Below are 19776 nucleotides of genomic sequence, written 5' to 3'. Positions count from 1 at the left end.
TTTGCTTATTTTAATTTTGGCAGTAATTGAAAGGGTCAGCGTTTCTCTCTCACAAGTTAATGCTGTCAACATTGCGTGGATTTATGAAAATTGGCTGAGGGAGTAGGTAGTAGGTGCCCAGCATCCCAGCTGCTGTTGTGATAAATTGTGTAATATGGCCTGGATTAAAAATAATACTCATTTAATTTGTTTAATGATACCAGCATGAAAAAGCCAGCACGCCTGTTCTGAAATCCAGCACACCAACTCCTCGAAGTGATGTGCCAACTCCGGGCACTAGTGCAACTCCAGGACTTCGTCCAGGCCTTGGAAAACCTCCAGCAATGGACCCTCTGGTTAACCAAGCTGGTAATGCATTACCTCTTGTGTTTATGGCTCCAGCATTAATCTTTTTTACATATGGAGTTCTATGTGAATGTTAAGTAAATGTGTTGCTTTATTCTTGATATTAAGAGAAGGCTTGATGAGAAGCAGCTGTTTGGATTATCAAGAGCTCAAATATCTTTCAGGCTTATGTTCTTCTTCTGTTTACTTTGTCTCTATCTTTTTTTGGAAACTAATCCAGAGACTGTATGCAGTATAGAAAGACTTCTCAGAATTTTCTGGTTCTTATTCTAAATGCAATCTCTTACAGTATTTGTCCGGGACTACTAATATTTGCTGCAGTGTAAATCTTGATAAATGTAGAATGAAGTTTRCTTTTGCTGTTTAGGCTGGTACTGCACAGTTGCTTCAGACATGAGCTGTGTAAACTATGTCTGTCAGCTTTACTGCTTAATTTGGCAAAGGAGCGATTAATGTAAACAGGGAAATATTACCGAGATGGAAATAGACAATGCTAGTAGAGATTGTTAGAGGTAATCAGCAAGTTCAGACTTCAGTCGGCCCTATTTACAGCGAGTAATAAGAGGTGGTTGTGGTGAAATAGGAAATATTTCTTGGCAGTGTGTAGAGGAAGGGAAGGTCAGGTACTGTAGAGAAAAAGATCACTTTCCTCTCTGTGTGCCGGGAAATTAAAATACAGTCACTTCATTCTTGTGCAGCCGCAGGTTTGCGGACACCTTTGGCGGTACCCGGACCATACCCTGCTCCGTTTGGAATGGTACCTCATGCTGGCATGAATGGAGAGCTAACCAGTCCAGGGGCAGCCTATGCCAGTCTGCACAATATGTCCCCTCAGATGAGTGCTGCTGCAGCTGCAGCTGCTGTGGTTGCTTATGGAAGATCTCCTATGGTAAGGCCATACGTTGCTTGCAATCTCAGCTCTTGGTTGTGGTTCGCTGAAAAGAACTCCATGCTTCATTTAACATTGTCAGATTCCCAAGTTATAGCAACACCAAAGGCGTCACTGCTTCACTGTGCTTTTCACTTTGCTGCATGCCTGGAGAAACAAACTTGTATCTTGAAAACAGAGAAACTCAGTGTGTTGAGTGTATTGATGTATGTCTCTTTTTTTTCTTAACCTTCATCAGTGCCTTGGATCATTAGTAAATGCCAAACTATTTATTTATGCTTTAAATGAAAAGGTAGTGTTGGTAGCTACAAAGCACTTCATTGGTGCACTGGACATCTGTTTTTCTGTTACTGAATCAAATTTGTGAGCTCTACAAATCTCCTAAATAATTCTTGAAGCACATAGAAGTCTTTTTATCTAGTTGTGTGTTTTTTGTTGTTTTTTTTTTTTTCTTTTAATTGAAATCAGTCTGGGGAGTTGGTGTGTACATGTCTTGAAGTTCTGTGATAAGATGTGTTAAGAGTAGTCCTTGTTGCTGCTGCGGTTATAATAAATAGATGAAACACAGTAGTCGTTACTATAGCCTAAGGGTCCGATTCTGCAAATATATGAGCTTGAAGGCAGYTTTATGTATGCACAGACTTACCTACTTGAAAATCTGCAAGAAACTGTCATCCTCCTCATTATTGTAGGGTAAAGCTGCTTTTTACAACCTGGAAAACATATTTTTTATTTGAAAAAGTGGACATAATAAATAGAATATGTTACATGTAAAGCAAGAATATAATTCAAGTATACTCTACCAGAAGTAAAATATGAGTAGTCTTTGGATTATTTGACATACATATTTATTCAGAATACAAGTTTAATGGGACTGCAGCTTGTGAAAGGAGTTATGTAATATGTTTAAGCTGTAGATGAGTTTGTGTGTGTCTGCAGTTTAGGTCAGTGAGAGATCTGTTAACTGATGTGCCCACACAGTGCAGTACTGTATAAAACAGAGATTATAGCTGGGGTCTTAAACTGCCTTGGAGCGCTGTGCATGTCCGCATGTGCAAGTGCTGGTTGTCACAATCTAAAGAGCATTGATCTGGCCACACRCCAACACAACATGACCTCCAGAGGAAGGGCTAACTTGGTGTTAGCTCAAAGATCTTTGCGTTATACTTTCTTTATAGTGTGCTGTATATACTTGATCAAGATTACTGCTTTTCTACTTGGATATGAATACTTTTATCAGAAGTAACTTTTGTTTTTAATTGTCCCGCTGCTCCCTATGCCCTTCAATTCTGCAGTTAATTTTTTCTTTTTGTTTAAATATATAGCATTTGGGGGGTGTGGAAGAGGGAATTGTTAATTGAGAAATTGCAAGTGTGAAATTAATTGATTTTTCATTGTCAGGTTGGGTTTGATCCTCCTCCTCACATGAGAGTACCTGGAATCCCTCCAAATCTAGCAGGCATTCCTGGGGGAAAACCGTAAGTAACTCTTARCACTTCTGTTAATGTCTGCCACATTTAGAGAGCATGAAGTTATCTTGTGTCAGTGAACAAGAATTCCAAAGGGAGTAGTGCCTCAGTTGTTCCCGGGAGATTGCATTAGACTTCTGATAAGGAATGTAGCATGTGAATTCTCAAGTGGTAGCTGTTCTCTTCTGAAACAGGTGTGTGTTTGCTTGTTTCTAAAGACAAGATGTTGATGATATATATGCACCTTTGAGCGTGGGTATTCTTTTAAAYATCTTCCTTTCTAGAAGAAGCTAAGGGAATTGTAAGCTAGTAGACAGTGGAAAAAATGGGTAAGATAGAACAGATTGAACTAAAGGTTGAAACTAAAATTCGTACTAGAGTGAGCATAAATGTGTAATGCAAATTCACAAACTCTTGTCTGGCAGCTGTTTTAGCAGGSGTGAGAGTCTGAAACTGTTGATGACAGTGGTATCTGAAGCAGTTAGTTTGGCAGCTCATGCACACCCTACATAACGGAGTAAGCACTTAAAAACATTGTGGAATTATGCATCTGGAAAGGAAAAGGATGGGAAACAGTTGTGCAGTGGGTGGTGCATAGATGGAGATGACTTCTACAACAGTTTCTTTTTATTGAAAGGCTTTAACTGTTGCTGAAAGAGTGCTTGAATAAAATCTGTGACACTAAGGCTTACTGGTGTTAAAATACTTGCACCAAAACAGCATATGTTGAGATTTTCCATAATTTGGCCTATGGTAGACTGAAATCAAGTATTCCCATACATAGAAAAGTCACAAAGATGCACATATATGTGTGTGTGTGTGTGTGTGTGTGTATGTATATTCATATATGTATATGAACACACAATCTCTTCTGGATAATGCTCCTACATAAGTCTAAACGGAACATTTCCATAGAAAGGGAAAGGCAGAGAGCATTATAGCAGAACAGAATCTTTGTGCTTGACATCCAGTGTTTTCTTTCAACGAGAAGTAGCAGGAGTACAGATTTTCCTCCATATTAAAACCCATTTTGTGCTCCCCAGTTTTCCTGCTACGTACTGTCTTTTGTGCCAAACTTTGTAAGGCTTTGGTTTCACTTCTCCTTTTGCAGTTTCAGAAGAATTCAAAAACTTATTTTTAGGATACTGTGAAAGTTTCTATGAAGCACTTATTCTGGTGAAAGTTATACACAACACAGATTTCAGTGTATCTGTTTTTTGACCTTCCATGGTACCTAGTGAAGATGTCAGTCATTCCAGCATATTGAAAAGTGTACCTCAGGTTACAGACCGTAAAGCATGTGTTTTTCTCCTACTCTTTTTGCATGGTACTAAGGCAACAGCAGGCTTCTTACGTGGGGAAAGCCATCCTAAATGTGTTGTCGTCGTTATCCACGATGATTCTGAGAGCAGACTTAGCTCTCTGTTGGCAATGTGAGAAACCTGTTAAGCCTGAATTTACTTAAAAGCTGGCGATATATTGATGGGGTTACTGAAGTGAAGGGTCTGTGAGTTAGTGTTAGGTATCAGAGGGTGTTATGTTTAAATTTAGTACACTAAGGAACATGCATTGTCCTGAATACAGGTTCTCYTTATTAAGAGCCAAGCACTTTCTTGGTTTGGAAGCCCTTGTATAAAATATTTTTGGAGACCAAAGTATCCCCAAAGTATCCACTTTAAAAATAGTGTATTCTCAAACATACAATACTTCTTATTTCATTAGTAATCCCAACAATAAGGTATTTTAAAAGCAAAACATCTTTTTGCTCAGTCAGAACTCCACTGAAGAAGGAAGCTAGGTTCTAGCTGTTGAACTATTCGGCAAAATAGCAGTGCATTTTTATGGTTATATTTTGTATTCTGATACCTCGTATATGATTATATTTTGTATTCTGATACCTCGTATCTAATTCAGTCTGTTTTGTTTATGTAGTCTGTTTCCATACTGCTTTTTTAGATAATTTATTTTAGTATTTCTCTACTCAATTTGATGTGTTCACTAATTCATAGTCACAATACCTGGAGTGACTCAGACTTTTTCCTTTTGAAGCCACTTCCTTGCATGCTTTACCTGTGAGAGAAACCTAAAATGCCAGATGCTGCACTGTTACTTTCTTTGTAGGCAAATTTGGAAGTGCCTTTATTTTAGTTATGTTTGATTACAGTTGCCTGGATGATATATACTACCTGCAGCATCATTTTAAGGGTCTCTTACATAAAGTCTCCTATAGTAGATGTACAGTTTATGTCTGTTAAGGTCAGGAAGACTAAAGGGGAATTCTTACTTCACTTCCAAATTAGTATTATCCTAAAGACCGGTTAATTTGCTGCATTGAGTAGGTTGTTATTGAAATTTGGAATTTTGGTTTGAGTCTTACTACAGATGGTACAAAGAGAAACTTTTGGGTTAAACTGTTGAACGCCCAGCAGTATGTGCCTTCTGATAGCTGCAGGTTGTTTTTTTTTTTTTTTTTCTCACTCAGGATTCTTTCCAAGACCTTAAGATCCTCTGTTTCAGAAGGAATGGTATTTCTGAGAGCATGTAGAGTTTTCTTTAACCCCATGTGCCCTAAGATCTCTATAAATGACTAGATTGCTAGAAAAAATAATAGTCTCTTGGGCCTATTTTTGCTTGTATATTCCTCCTTGTCATGGGAATTCTGTCTGAAAAGCTTGCCTTTCACTTGTCTTGCCTGGAACTAGACTAAATGCCTTCATCACCACTGTTCTATATGTCGAAGTGTGATTCTAACAACTTTGCTCTCTTTGGAGTCTAACCTTGTTAGTTATACAGAGAGAGTTGGTCAATCATGAAGCAATTTAAAAAGCTGAAGTGTCTTAACCAGTTTCTTGCTTATACAAATGAGCTAACCTTGGTATTTTTGTAAGCATTTTCTTTGAGACTCTCTGGAATTTTGGTATTACTTTGAAACCTTTGTTATATACAACCTTGTTTTCTGTCTTCAGTTGCTGTTACTGCCTATAGCTGTTTGATTAATCTCTTCTTGATTATCAATTTCTCTTTTTCACCCTTGATTGTCATGCTTGGGTTTGTATTTTGAGCCATGGACATCTCTATTTCGAAGACACTGTGTAATCTTACACTTTCCTCTGTTGTTCAGGAGTAACTTTGTTGGGCAGACAATATATGTCTGTATAAACATAAGTAAAATGTGTTTTAATATTTTATTCCACAATTGCTTGCTGCCTGTGCATTATTTGCTTCCCATTCACTTTTCTGTTTTTTTCTTCTCCAAATTGCCTTGAGCCATCACCGAATCTTTTAGTAGTCAGTAATTCTTTTGTCTTTGAAATCAGTACTATTTTTGGATGTGTCCATGGAGTGTCAGAGTTTTGCATTCTGTCCTTTTTTTTTTTTTTTTAACTGAACCTTTAGCTGTGCACTGAACTACAAATTCTTGGTGTGGTGCTGTTTTTTTGTTTCTGTGCATAGCCTTTCTAGGGAAGAAATTATTTAGTTGTTGCTTTTATATAGATGCTAGAGTAATGTTCTTGTGGATTTCTCTATGATATGAACTACAGTCCCTAATACTCCTTGTGTGGGTATAGAATGATCTTCATACTATTTGTGAAGTTACCTGGATTTATTAGTGCTATGTGAGTATCCTGTTCACTAACTGTTAACATTCTGTCCAATGTTGTAAAACAGCCTACTCAGATATTCAAAGGTCTCCAATGTTTGTTGTGAAAACTGTAACTAAAAATGAACTGGTATACAAAGAACACCTGAAAGTAAAATGCATATGTCAACAAAAGGATGCATCTGCTTTTGTATTTTGCCGTTTGGGTATTTCTGTGCTAGTATAGGAATTTTGTTGAATTGAAGGGATGAAATGGAAGCTGGGATTTTATTTATTTGTTTTGATCATATGGTATTTTTAATAGCTACATATATTGCATCAGTCTGAATGCTCAGGAGAGCTAAAAGGCAGGTAGTTTTTTCAAATTACCGTGTTTTAGACTTTATCCCATATTTTTAACTTTGCCACTTTTTAGTGCTTTTGTAATACAGAAGRAAAAAAAACAAGTTTGGATGCGATACTGCCAAACAGAAATGGATCATAAAGCCTGTCTTTTTTCAGAAGGGATGTAGAGGAGACAATGTACAGAGAATATATTTCTCAGAATCCCCCCCAAATAAGAGACTTTTATATTTGTCTTGTACTTACTTTGTTCTGGTCTGAACTTGTTTATCCTTTGTGCTTAAGATATAGTTCTTAGACATAATTTAAATATTTTCAATGTATAAAATTAGTTACAAAATATAGTCAGTGGGTTATACTTAGTGCTTTTCATATTAGCTTATAATTGCATTGCATAAGGATTCTGTGTTTGCTGTGTTATCTGTGGACTAGGGACTATGTTAACGTGATAGAAACCATTTCACCAAGGGCAGAAAATTATGGTCATCTCCCGCTGACAGCATACTCTGGACAAAAAAAAACATTTTTTGGCATAATGTCTGTCCTTCTAAAATATGAAAGACCTTTGTGGTTGTAAGGAATTAAAATGTGCACAGCAATTTGAGGAAGAAGATGGCTGTGAGGTCAAGGGTGACAGATGAGAAATCTTCAAGATAGGCTCCAGAGAACCCAAGAACTTTAAAAATTTCACTAAATATTGACCTCTTCAGCACTGCGCAACCAAAAATATATGCATCAGTGTGAAGGCTTTGAGCCTGTGAATGTCTTTAGTGGATTAAAAAATGAGTCATTTCTCAGCCATTCATATGTGCACCTTAATATACTTAAGTATGATTCTGGAAATATGGTTCTCCTCAGAAGCTGAGGGCTAGACAGTCCGGTATGGTGACTTGGTGGAGGGGTAGCCTAGAGTGACAGAGAGTGATGGAGCTGCAAATGCTTGCTTGTGGTCTGCCACAAGTACTGCATTCTTCTAAAAATGGAAGCTGTCTAAGCAGTGGCAAATAATACAGGATTTTTCAAAGAAAAAGATGCCAGTCAACAGAAGTTGTACATGTTAACAGTGTTTGTGTTAGTCTACCATGCCACTTACCTCCAAGCAAACAGAAGTGATACATATAACGACACTTTGARTAGGACATTTTTAACACTGTGAACTAATACACATTTAAAATACATTGCGTTGAATTACTGTCATTAGAGATCAGAAAAATTGTCATAATGACACATATACATGAAGCACCTGAAAAATACCTTAATTTCTTCCTCCCATTCCAACTAAGAACAGAGAAACTACATTTGTATATGCAGAGAAGCATTTCAAAACACCACATTCCTTAAAATACTGTGAATTGAAAGGTACCTTTAAGGTATAACAATCTGTAACATGTTATTTAAAAAAAAGGTGCAGGTGAATTATCTATCATGATGGGGAAAATTGCTCAATCTTTGCTTAATTTTTTTTTCATCTGCCAGTAATTAAAGACATGGTCAGACTTCAAAGTTGTGTGGTTCTGTATACTGTTATTGCTAGCAAATATTCTGCAGCTGACTTTGATCTGGAGTCTAGGATTGGGTGATGCTTTCCAGCCTCTTGCGTGCAGTGACTTAGTAGGTGGATTCTGCAACTGGACCAYGGTTATTCAGCCTTGAGCAGTCTCATTGCCCCTCTTCTTCTGCCYCCTCTCCTATCCTTTGTCTCACCTATTTAATGAATAACTGCTTTGAGACAGTTTTATCTCCACCCTTCTTCACAAAAATGGTACAGATTTCTAGTATAGCTTTTATCATGGCTATAATTCTTTTTCCTAAAGAAAGGAAAAGGTCCAATGGCAAGAAATACATTTGATATTCTGTGCAGATTGTATGGTAGTGAGGGAGTGAGTTTTTTGCTTCCTTTCTTGCATTTCCTTTTTCTTTTATTTGTCATTCTTCACGCTTGCTCATCCTCCATTCTGAATGCTCTCTGAGCATGTTTTCAGTCTGCATGTCCCACTATGAAACAGAAATGATGTTTGGGAATTGCATGTGCAAGCACTCTTCCTTTCTTCACCATGGTTAATAGCAGTGACTTTTCATCCCCAGCCTTTTTCTCCTTCTCTGCTGAAAGAACAGTGATATTGCGTGGAGCAACTGTTTTCTTCCATATGAAAGAACAGTAGAATAAGCCCTCTCTGCTTTCTTCTAAGTCATTTTTAAAGGAACGTGTTCAGTTCAGCTCTGCTTCTGAGTGTATTCAGTGGGAAAGGACCCCAGGTGTACATTATGATGTCTGCTACAGGCTGGGGACCTGTGCTCATTCTGTTCTCCCAAAATGTACAAATACTTGAAAAATACTCATTCAGAACAGAGTGAAGTGGAACCATGTACTGTTGGGTCCAGAGGAGATTGATGCTATGCTAGATTTTGACTTGAGTAACAGCGACTTAAGATTTCTGGGGAAGGTGCACTTGAGAAAAAAAAAAAAAAAGAATTCTGAACAAAAGAATATGTTAAAAAAATGAAAGTACCACTAGGGAAGAGGTAGCTTAGTGGCAGAAGAATTCACATCTTGCCAAGTATATCCACTTTGGGCTTTTGAAGAGTGCTGCAAAAATAACRGGATTATCTAAAAATGTGAACTAGGTATGCACTAAAAAGTAATAAATAAATTTGCCATTGTAAGAAACAGCAAGGCTTTTGCCGTATTATTTTAATTATTTAAAATCCCTAAACCTGAAGCTTTCATTAGCTGCTGTTTGTGCCCTAGTCCTTGAATAGAGCTCGGTTTATGTTGTTATTTTATTTAGATTTTATTCATCTCCTTAACCCACGGTTTACATACTTAAAATCACAAATAAGAGATGTCACACAGGTGCTAAAAATACTTGGGAAACAGAGCCCTTCGGCTTTTCCAAAATCCTTATTCAGAAAACTATAATTAAGAGAAGATGGTATCAGTCTTCTGATGAAAGGGGTATATGTGTGCGTGGATGTGTGTGCACGCATTCTACACGTTTGTTTAAAGTGCTAATTCCAAACTCAGGAACAGGAGATACATGTGTGCATAGCTAAAGCTGGTAATAAAGAAGTGTAGAAACAGATCGAGTGGAAGTTTAATTTTGACTGCACGGGAGCTAGTTCTGCTGGTGGCCAGTGTGTGCAAGTTCCATGGAAGAAGTCTGCAAATGCAGTGGCTGTTTAAGGTTGAGCCTGCACTGCTTGGCAATGTAGCTTTGATTTTTTGTGTGTGAAAAAAGATTGATGAAGCAATTGCAAAGTACTGTATTCTTTCAGCATTTCAGCAGTCTAACTGGTTGATGTTTTTGTTCTTTTCCTCTCTCTTCTTTGCTTCCCCCCAAAAGAGCATACTCCTTTCACGTTACTGCAGATGGTCAGATGCAGCCTGTACCTTTCCCTCCTGAYGCCCTCATCGGTCCAGGAATCCCTCGCCATGCCCGTCAGATCAACACCCTGAACCATGGGGAAGTTGTGTGTGCAGTTACTATCAGCAACCCCACGAGACACGTGTACACGGGTGGGAAGGGATGCGTCAAAGTCTGGGATATCAGCCAGCCTGGCAACAAGAGCCCTGTCTCCCAGCTGGACTGCCTGGTAAGTGAACAGGAACTTGTGCACAAGGGTAACTTCTCCTTGGAGACTCAATAAGGAAATAGCTGTCCTTGTCTGGATTTTGTTCAAGGAAATAGCAGGCAGTTCTGTTTCCTGCTTTAACTGTCAGGTTTTTTTCTCTTTACTGAACAGGTGGTGTTACAGTGAAATAATACTGATTTGTTTAGGGATAAATATTGTCATTAAGGGTCAAATTATAAATTGGATGGGACTTCTGAGCAAACAGTGTACCTGAGTGTGTGTGTGTGTGTCTGTGTTTGTGTGTTGTGTATAGTGGTTATGTTTTTGACTCTTTAGTCATGTTTTTTCTACTGTATAAGCTTAAAAGAAATATAGCCAAGCTAAACTGCACAAAACATTCAAAGGTTTTTAGAATGCGCTAGTAATGTCCTTTTTAAGGAAATAGCAATTATATAATGAAATAATATATCGAGTATTAAGATCACTTTAAGTTTTAGAATCATAGAATCATAGAATTATTATGATTGGAAAAGACCTTCAAGATCTTCAAGTCCAACGTTTTCATTGTTCTTCTGAACATTATGCATTTTGCTTGTTTGCTTTCACCTCTGTTGGTTAGCAAACAGAATGGAGGAGGAGGCTAATCAACTGAGAGTTCTTATGCACTGATTCTCAGTAAAAGGTTCTTCTGGAACTAGAACTAGAATGAGGCCAATATGTGAAATGTTAATTGATAGGACTTAATATCGTAAAAGTCCAGCAATATCTATTTTGAATGAAATAATATTGGTATTAATTAGTATTAATCAAAATAAATGTGTTTTCTAAGTCTTTGCTCTTTTTTTGCAGCTGTACCTGGGTCAGCTGTCTAGTAGTAAAAGCATGGCTGAATATGTGTTCTGTTTAGTGGCAGATGCACTTCTCTGGATGCAGTAGTCTTAGCTGCTTTCATTTAAGCCATGAAGCTTTGTGGCTGTCAGTTACTCAGCAGCATTTCTACCACACAGCTTATTTTTTTGTTTTGAGTTATAGAACTTGTTCTTCTGTCTTCCAAAGAACTCTTCCATATTAATTTGGCAGCTTTTATATAGAAATTGACATCCATACACTTAGGAAGTCAAGTCTGCAGTGAGTGAAGGCTGGATCTTTTTTCCACCTTTAAATCCCTATAGTACCTCTAATTCAGCAATTGTATGACAAATGTGAAGACCTTGACAGCAATAAAGTGCTCAACATGCTCAACAATAAAGGTTCATAAAAATCCTAGTTAAGATCAAAATTTAAAAAAACCCCAATATTTCTACTTAATTCTGAATGTAAAATAGCATTTAAAGAAAAGCTCCAAAACCTCAAAAGCATGAGAGCTGCACTGTTTTTCGTAAGTGGTTTCTTAATGCCAAATTGAGAGATCATTTGCTTTCTTGGAAATATCCCTGTGGTATAGGTGATACTGACTGAAGGAGTGCACATGCACAAATGTAAGTCTACTTTGGCTCTGTCTTCAGTAACGACGAGGAGGCATTGCCTTTCCTCATGTTCAAAACAGAGCAGGCTGTGGCAATATAAACCTGTAGCTTAATTTCTGCAGCTGCAGTCTGGTTGGTGATGAGACAACCTCTTGAAACCTCACGGGGTCTGCTAGTTTCTTTTCTGTACTTTGGTATTGGAAAAGTAGTCTACTGTTTAATTTTTYTTTTCTATTTAAAAAATAGTTTACTATTTAAAAAATCAGAGTTACACAAGTGGTCAGTACTGGCAGGCATGTATTAACAGAGGTGATTTGTGTTGTACAGAACAGAGATAACTACATCCGCTCTTGTAAATTGCTGCCTGATGGATGCACCCTCATAGTTGGTGGCGAAGCCAGCACCTTATCCATATGGGACCTGGCAGCACCAACTCCTCGCATAAAAGCAGAACTGACATCTTCAGCCCCTGCCTGCTATGCTCTGGCTATAAGCCCTGACTCCAAGGTGTGCTTTTCCTGCTGCAGTGATGGGAACATAGCAGTGTGGGATCTGCACAATCAGACATTAGTCAGGTGAGTCATTACTTGTATAAAGAATAATAAAAGTTACTCTTTGGACAGCTAGATAAATATTTATCTCCCTGTATAATGGTTCATGTCAGCAAAGTAAATAGTATTTCTTATCCAAAGAATGCAGTTTGAACCTGAGTTGGGTAGCAGAGAGCTGTATTAGCTTCAGTCTAGTCTGTCTTCCAGGACATAAAGGACTGTTCTGTAATCTCTTGAAATCAGTKTAGGAGTTGGTAGGAAACTGAGGTTTCTTTTTTTGTCCCATCTTTGGCCTTCTCCAGTAAGAAAGTTTTCAATACTTGTTTAGTGATAGAGTTCCACAAAAGTAAATGAAAGCGCAGATTCTTCCCGTTCCTCAGGAAAACATAAGGGACTGATGTTTTATTATTCATGGGAAACATATTTCAGTTTTTTGTGCAGGGAATTCAGTCTTTTAAGTGTTACAGAATGGGTTGCAGAGAGTGTGATCGATGTCTAGCATTAAGGTTACTTTTGAAATCTCTTTGGCTAAACCTTTGATTAACAAATACCTGAATATAAGATTGAAGTGTCTGACAGGGCAGTATTCACTATAGTATTATGAGTGAGAGTTCTACAAGATGCASTGTACCTGAAAGGTAAATTCTGGTTTATACTTACCAAAGTTGTGATTATTTAGAATAATTTGAGAATGGAAGTCCTAAATGGCGAAGGGCTTTATTTTTTTTTATTTTTTTTTTTTTTAAAGCTTCAAATACATAGACTACTTTGCCTGCTGTGCTTCAGTTGGATTTCTTGTATATCAATTGCCCTAAATTTATGTAGTGAGATTCATATGTGTGTACAAATTTAATTTTCTGATAAATTTTTACATTCATGAATAGGATTTTTCATACGCAATATCTTCAATTTGTCAAATTTGTGCTTAGTCTTGGTAAATGTGATTTCTTTTTTATCTGCCTGACAGTCTTCAATGAATAGTACAAATTACCTTTTACTCTTCCACGTGTTTGATGTAAGCATTCCCACCACTTGCTTGCTGATATTTGTAACTGATAATGTGGAATTTTCAGAATACTACTACAAAATGAAACATTCCATATGACCTTTCTGTGGCAGCTGTTGGTGATTCATACACTTCATTCCCAAGCTAGTTATCCTTTTCCCCCTTCTCTCTACCTTTGACATTGAGGCATAGGACTTTCCTACAGCTAGGCTGTAGAAAAATGCAGGAGCCTCAGAAGTATTCTGACAAAGGATTAAGGAAAACTTGAGTTGACCTTTCCATTCCTGAAAGCAGGGAATTCCTAATGAGACGATTTAAAAAAAAAATGCAGTGTTTGGTTATTTTGCTCATCTCTTGCCAAAGAGAATACAACTTTCCTGACCCAGTAGTGCTGGCTCTTAACTATCTGAATCCCTTCTCCTGTTAGCTATTTATCATCTTGACTTACATCTAAAGAAAAATCCAGAACCTGTTTTTGAAATTGGAGGATTTTTTTCCCTGAGGACTTGTATTAATTTGAGTTGTTCACCAATACTTTCAAGTATAAGGAGCATGCTTCAGGGTTCTTACAAGCTTTTTTTGATAGGAAATGTTTGAGTTTGTCTAGCTAGGTGTGCTGCAATTCACTTCCAGCACCTGGAACATGTTTTTGTAATGCGGTTATATTTCATACCTAGTCAGAGGGAAGGGCTGATTTTTCCCCGTCAGCAGTCACAGAAGAGATGACASAGAGAGAGAGAGTCCAAAACTAACACTACAACAGTGTTTACCTTGAGCTCTGGCAGGAAATCATTATTCAATCTGGTTTGTTTTATCAGGCAATTCCAGGGCCACACAGATGGAGCCAGCTGTATTGACATTTCTAATGATGGTACCAAGCTCTGGACAGGAGGTTTGGACAACACTGTCAGATCTTGGGACTTGAGAGAGGGGAGACAGCTACAGCAGCATGACTTCACATCCCAGGTAACTACATTTTGAAGGGAAAAGAAAAAAAATGTTTGCTAGTTGAGAACTGAGCACAGTACAACTGGGAAACTGCTTCTTCTGTTTGTTTTGGCTGTGAACAACACAATATTTTTGAACTTYATTATATTTATTTTCTGGAGCAATATGACAGCCTCAGTGACACTGTGTTCTTTCCYTACCTATTCATAAGTTAATAAGTAAAAACAGTTTTTTTAATCATTTGAATTCTGAACATCAGTCTTGCTATTGAACTATGTAAATTGTGTCTAGTTCTTCTCTCTTTACCTCTCTCAATTCATTTAACCATTGTAAGAAAAACAAATTAACATTATTTGATTTTCACAGATATTTTCCCTTGGTTATTGTCCTACTGGTGAATGGCTAGCTGTGGGAATGGAGAGCAGTAATGTAGAAGTACTGCATGTAAATAAACCAGACAAGTATCAACTGCACCTTCATGAGAGCTGTGTGTTGTCACTCAAGTTTGCTTACTGTGGTAAGTGATCCCAAAAATAAGCCTGGAAATCAGTCCTTTAATTTCTGCTTTCCTAGTTAATTATTAGATTACCATCAATTATTTGATAATCAAACTTTTTTATATATGCTTATTTTTTTACAAATAAATATCTCTCTGCTTTGTGAATATGAAATGCTTATCTACAAAAAAATCTGATTATTTTAAGGCTGCTGTGAGGGTTGAGTGCTATCCAAAAAGYTTTTTTCATTTAGTGAGTGTGGGGATACTTTAGTGTATAACAGAATGCAGCAGCAGCAGATACCCACTTTGACTGTAAGCAAGAACACTCTGTTCATTAGTGGCAAATGCTTTGTAGAGTGGTTATTAGCAAACTAATAGGTTTCACAGTGTGTTGAAAACTCCACATATGCCARGTATCTACTTCATATGTTTTCCTGTGTTTCATATTCTAGGTAAATGGTTTGTGAGTACTGGGAAAGATAACCTGCTCAATGCATGGAGAACTCCTTATGGAGCCAGTATCTTCCAGGTAAGGTTGATAATGCTTTTTAAGAAATATCTAGATTGAGAGTAGAAGAAGTGGTATCATCTTTTCATCTGTGTGGTTGCCTAAAATGGGATGCAATGGTGAGGTTAACAAACATTTTTTTTTTTTAATGATGTCATTTATTTCTATTTTTCTTCTAGTCCAAAGAATCTTCATCAGTACTTAGCTGTGACATCTCTGTGGATGATAAATACATAGTCACTGGCTCTGGAGACAAAAAAGCTACAGTCTATGAAGTAATCTACTGAAAAATTTAATGGGGATATAACTTTTAAAAGTTGAACTGGGCCAAAATTGCTCTTAATTGTAGAAGTAGAAAGGTTTTGCCTTTTAAAAAGGAGCGAAAAATTGGGGATACAGACCTTTCCATGAAACTACTCCGATTATTCAAAAATAGAAGGCAACATCCAGCAACTAAATCTTGGCTACGTGGACCAAACAGACCACAAAGGCGAGAAGGACAGATGTAGCCTAGGTTTTGATGTAGTTTTTAAAAACTGAGTCTGCTGAAGAATGATGGAGCCTTTTATTTTTCTTTTTCTTTGTGACCTCATGCAAATCTTTCTCATTGCCTGAATTTGTGGGATTACATTCTGTTCCTTGCAGTTCAATTTGCATTCTGTCTTGTGTAGAGCAGTGGTGTCTCAGATTAACTTGTTTCCTGGTTTTGCATCTTGTGATATGTTTTTGTATTTTGTTGAAGGTCAAACATTTGTATAAATTGTAAATATATTTAGTTTATTACGGTAAAGGCTTTAGTATCAACAACCAGTCTTTCCCTCCCCYACCACTCCCTGCTTATTAAGTGATCTATTTAAAAACCTTTGGGGATAAAAAAATTACCTTTTTATAAGCAAAAGCAAACACTATGTATAGTTTGAAAATGGTGTCTTATTCTTTATAGCTCTTCCTAGACTTCCTTATTGTACTTCAAAGTAGTCAATTGATATATTAGGGTATAAAATCCAGTAGATATTGTCTTGTGCTGCAGAAAACTTAAAAGGCAATTTTGTACTAATTTTAGTGTACATATAAAAATTGAACATTTCATAAAGTTGTGCAGTTTATAAGTTTACTCTGTCCAGTATATATTTTCATTGGTAGATATAGTAATATATGTGCTTAATCATAATTCATTTGCTCATCTCTCAAAAAGAAGAGGTGATTGCACACACAGATTCACACACATTGAATAGAATTCATGCAGGACTGCATTTCAACYAAGTACATCAGAGGTTTTATTAACAGAAGATTCCTATGATTAAACAAGGCTAGATAACTTGTATCCTTCGTGTTTTAGAAAGGCTAATCAGTAGTTAAAGACCATTTCCTTTCTAATGCCTTGTCTACACATAGTTACTCAAGTAAATTTAGCTAAATCACTAACAGTGTGCGTTTTACAGAGGATCATTTAAGCAATGTTAAGTACTTGCGTGACTGTTTTCATTCAGAATTCATTCAGAAATGAATTAACCTAAACTACATTAAACTTGATTGTTAATTTCTTGTGAGAATATTGACAAAGGATTTTTTTTTTGCTTTTTAACACTCTATAAATTGATTAATTTAATTGTACTTAGTGTCTCCATGTAGGCAGGCAGTGTTATGTCCCTTTTTCTATGGCACCAGTGTGGGACATCACGGAGAAGCTATACTAAACAGCCAGTTAGCAGGCAAAACCACAAAGCCTGCAAATAATTTTTTGATGTATTTAAGAGGAGTGGATGGGGATAGAATATGTGCATTTATTCTAGTTATGTTTTTTGTTGTTGTTTCTTTTTTTTTCCAATTAATGAGTTCTACCACAGTGTACTAGACAAGTTTAGCTATTATCCTAGTGGAGGCCATACATTTTCTGGATTCCACAGCTGAACTAGCATTTTTGTTGCTAGTGGAGAGTACAGCTGCACGGAAGGAAATCTTGGAGTTCAGATTACACAAACTGGCAGACAGGTTAAGACTTAAAAGAGCTGCTCTCTCATTTCCCTTACTTTTTGACAGTGAGCTACATCTTTGGTCTTTCAAAGACATGTAACCAGTTAGAAGCCAATGTGATCAACACATTCACTGACTTGCTATAGCAGTTTCCCAGTTAGGGACAAATTTTCTCCTTCTTTTTCAGTCTGAAAGGCTTTATTTTTTCAGTTTACATGAGTATTTATTCTACTGAAACTATCTTATAGCACTCTAGATAGAACTGTAGTAGCCTATAAGTATATATAACTTTACATTTGGAATGTAGAATGTTAACCATTCCGGATGATCTAGTTTGATAGACTTCTACATTTAATGTCTATTCATATGTATCTAAAACTTTGTTGCTGCATCCTGAGTGTGCATCTGTATGAAAATGACATACCAACGTGGTATGTGGGCATGTTTCTTCCACAAATATTGAAGCAAAAAGCAGAACCATCTGGTTTTCAGAAGAAATAATTGTATTTGTTACACTGAAATACTGTAAAGTAGTATACCATTTTGAAAGAAAATTTTAAAAATGTATACACTAGATTTCTTTATTTTTAGACTGTCCCTGTTTTCATATTGAAGGATATGCCAGACATCTGACTGTATTGCCAATGATAACAGACTTTGGTTAACAACAGTAGCAAAGTCCAAGAGAAGCATTTGATGTAGTTTGAAACATCTGGGTTTGCTCCAGACTGCACTCATGTTAGCTTTTACTTTATGGGTGTTCTTTCGGTTTTCTCATTTGATGTTGAAGGAATATAAGGAAAAAAGACACATAGTTATATAATACAGCTTTCAAAAAAGTATGTGTGCATATAGTAATTCCACAGTAAAATACACCATGGTGGCTATTAATAGGTAAGGCCAAATTCTTACTGATCAACAGGGTCAGTATGATCGTGTCAAGAAAAATCATGAAATATCTTTGTCTTTCCCTCTTGTATGCATCCTATTTTATAGGATGGAAAACTCATTAGCTTTTAGATTGTGCATCGAGCCTGAGCAGCTATGGAACTGGACATTGTTTATGCCTCTGAATAAATTTAATCAGACATATCTATTTCTTAGTTGGAATCAGTAAATTACTTTCCCGACCTCCTTCTCACTCAAGGTTCTGCCTTAAGCCTTGGTTCTGAAAATGTAGAGACTCAACATGTAACAGCCCTCTCTATTTCTGGTTTTACATGTTCCRCTTTTTACTACACCAACCATTACGTTTTTTTAAAAAAATGAAGAGATGGTGTGCTTCATTTGCTGAAACCTTGGCATGACTGTCTCTACTGTGCATCTTTTCAACAATATTTAAAACGTGAATGCCTTGTACTTTTTTTAAAGTTTTTACTAGTCCTCTGTAAAGTAATAGAAGGAAAAAAAATRCATACTGAATGAAGCAAAACCCCAAATCAGATTCACAGTAGCAGAAAATGCACTGGAAAAAGTATTTGGGGGGGAAAAAAAAAAAGATGAGGCACTAGCTTCAGAGTAGCTAGTAATTATTTTCTGACAAATTAATTGTAATCCTAAAAGATTCCTTTAGTTAACCCATTTATGGGCAGTCCGACTTCTATATTCAGAATCGTTTCAATGTCACTGCCAAACTCTGACCCCAGACATAGGCAGGGAGTCCTTGTAAATGACACTTTGGATGTCAATGCCAACTATAACTGATGAAAAAGACATTTGTGGCAATAATAAGTCAACTGAACAAAATCCGTTCCCAAATCTATTATATATATTTTGTTTAAGTGTACTAGGCATAACCTTTTATAGGTAAATTGTGCATAAAATCATATTATTCTCCACAGTGCATGTGTTGGAGTGTCATACTGCATCTTTTAGATTATAGTTCAAAGCAAAGGTATTTCCTCACACCGACCCACCCAYTTCTAGTCCTTATCAGAAAAACATTTTCATCTGAATTGATTCTTCTAAATGCTTTTCACATTTCAGAAGCTTTTCTTTTCAAAGGGAAGGAGGAGTACAAAAAAATGCTATCAAGTTTAGGGGCTGTTAAATATATATTTTTCGTACTATAAACACCAGAGTAGAACATACCATTGAGTCACATGCATACTTTCATATATAGAATATTGGCTATAATTCTCTTTCATATCTTTGCATTAGTGATGCAAGAAGAATTTCTGAAATCTTCTTAAGGTATTTAGGGTAACTTAAACCCAGACTGACCATTTCATTTTTTTGAGTAGGGGAATGAAACAGATAATCCTTCTTAAAAAGACTGCAGACTGCCGTGGTCATGCTAGTCCAATCAAAGGAATCTTTTTTTTTTGTATCCTGATGCAATTTTGAGTGGAAAGGAATACAGCCCTTACTGTGATGAGGAAAGGCAGGTTTGAAAGCAGGATGAGAACTAAGTAGAGCACTGAATTCAACACTCACCTCCTGGTATAGTGACTGACCTATTATGCCATTTCAGCAGAGTATTGAAGACCAGAATGTCTGAACTGTCTGTCTCTTTGAAGGAAAAAGAGCTTTCTTTTTTCTTTTTTCTTCTTTTTTCCTTTTTCCTTTTTCCTTTTTCCTTTTTCCTTTTTCCTTTTTCCTTTTT

General features: G+C 36.7%; 1 protein-coding gene across 2 annotated transcripts in view; it reads left to right on the top strand.

Annotated features, from left to right (window-relative positions):
* Window positions 1-16926, top strand: part of TLE1 (transducin like enhancer of split 1) — a 60994-nt gene extending 44068 nt beyond the window's left edge. For both annotated transcript variants that reach the window (XM_026051994.1, XM_026051993.1), the window contains exons 10-18: window positions 204-348; window positions 1044-1234; window positions 2636-2712; window positions 9991-10240; window positions 12013-12260; window positions 14061-14208; window positions 14557-14707; window positions 15142-15218; window positions 15377-16926. In XM_026051994.1, the coding sequence (XP_025907779.1) occupies window positions 204-348; window positions 1044-1234; window positions 2636-2712; window positions 9991-10240; window positions 12013-12260; window positions 14061-14208; window positions 14557-14707; window positions 15142-15218; window positions 15377-15484 (1395 nt within the window). In that variant the 3' untranslated portion in view covers window positions 15485-16926. The remainder of the gene's footprint in view (window positions 1-203; window positions 349-1043; window positions 1235-2635; window positions 2713-9990; window positions 10241-12012; window positions 12261-14060; window positions 14209-14556; window positions 14708-15141; window positions 15219-15376) is intronic.
* Window positions 16927-19776: the final 2850 nt, after the last annotated feature.

This window comes from Nothoprocta perdicaria, unplaced genomic scaffold (assembly GCF_003342845.1).
Source record: "Nothoprocta perdicaria isolate Ctin4 unplaced genomic scaffold, notPer1 scaffold_82, whole genome shotgun sequence".
NCBI lineage: Eukaryota > Metazoa > Chordata > Aves > Tinamiformes > Tinamidae > Nothoprocta > Nothoprocta perdicaria.
This window is presented reverse-complemented; position numbering and strand designations above follow the sequence as displayed.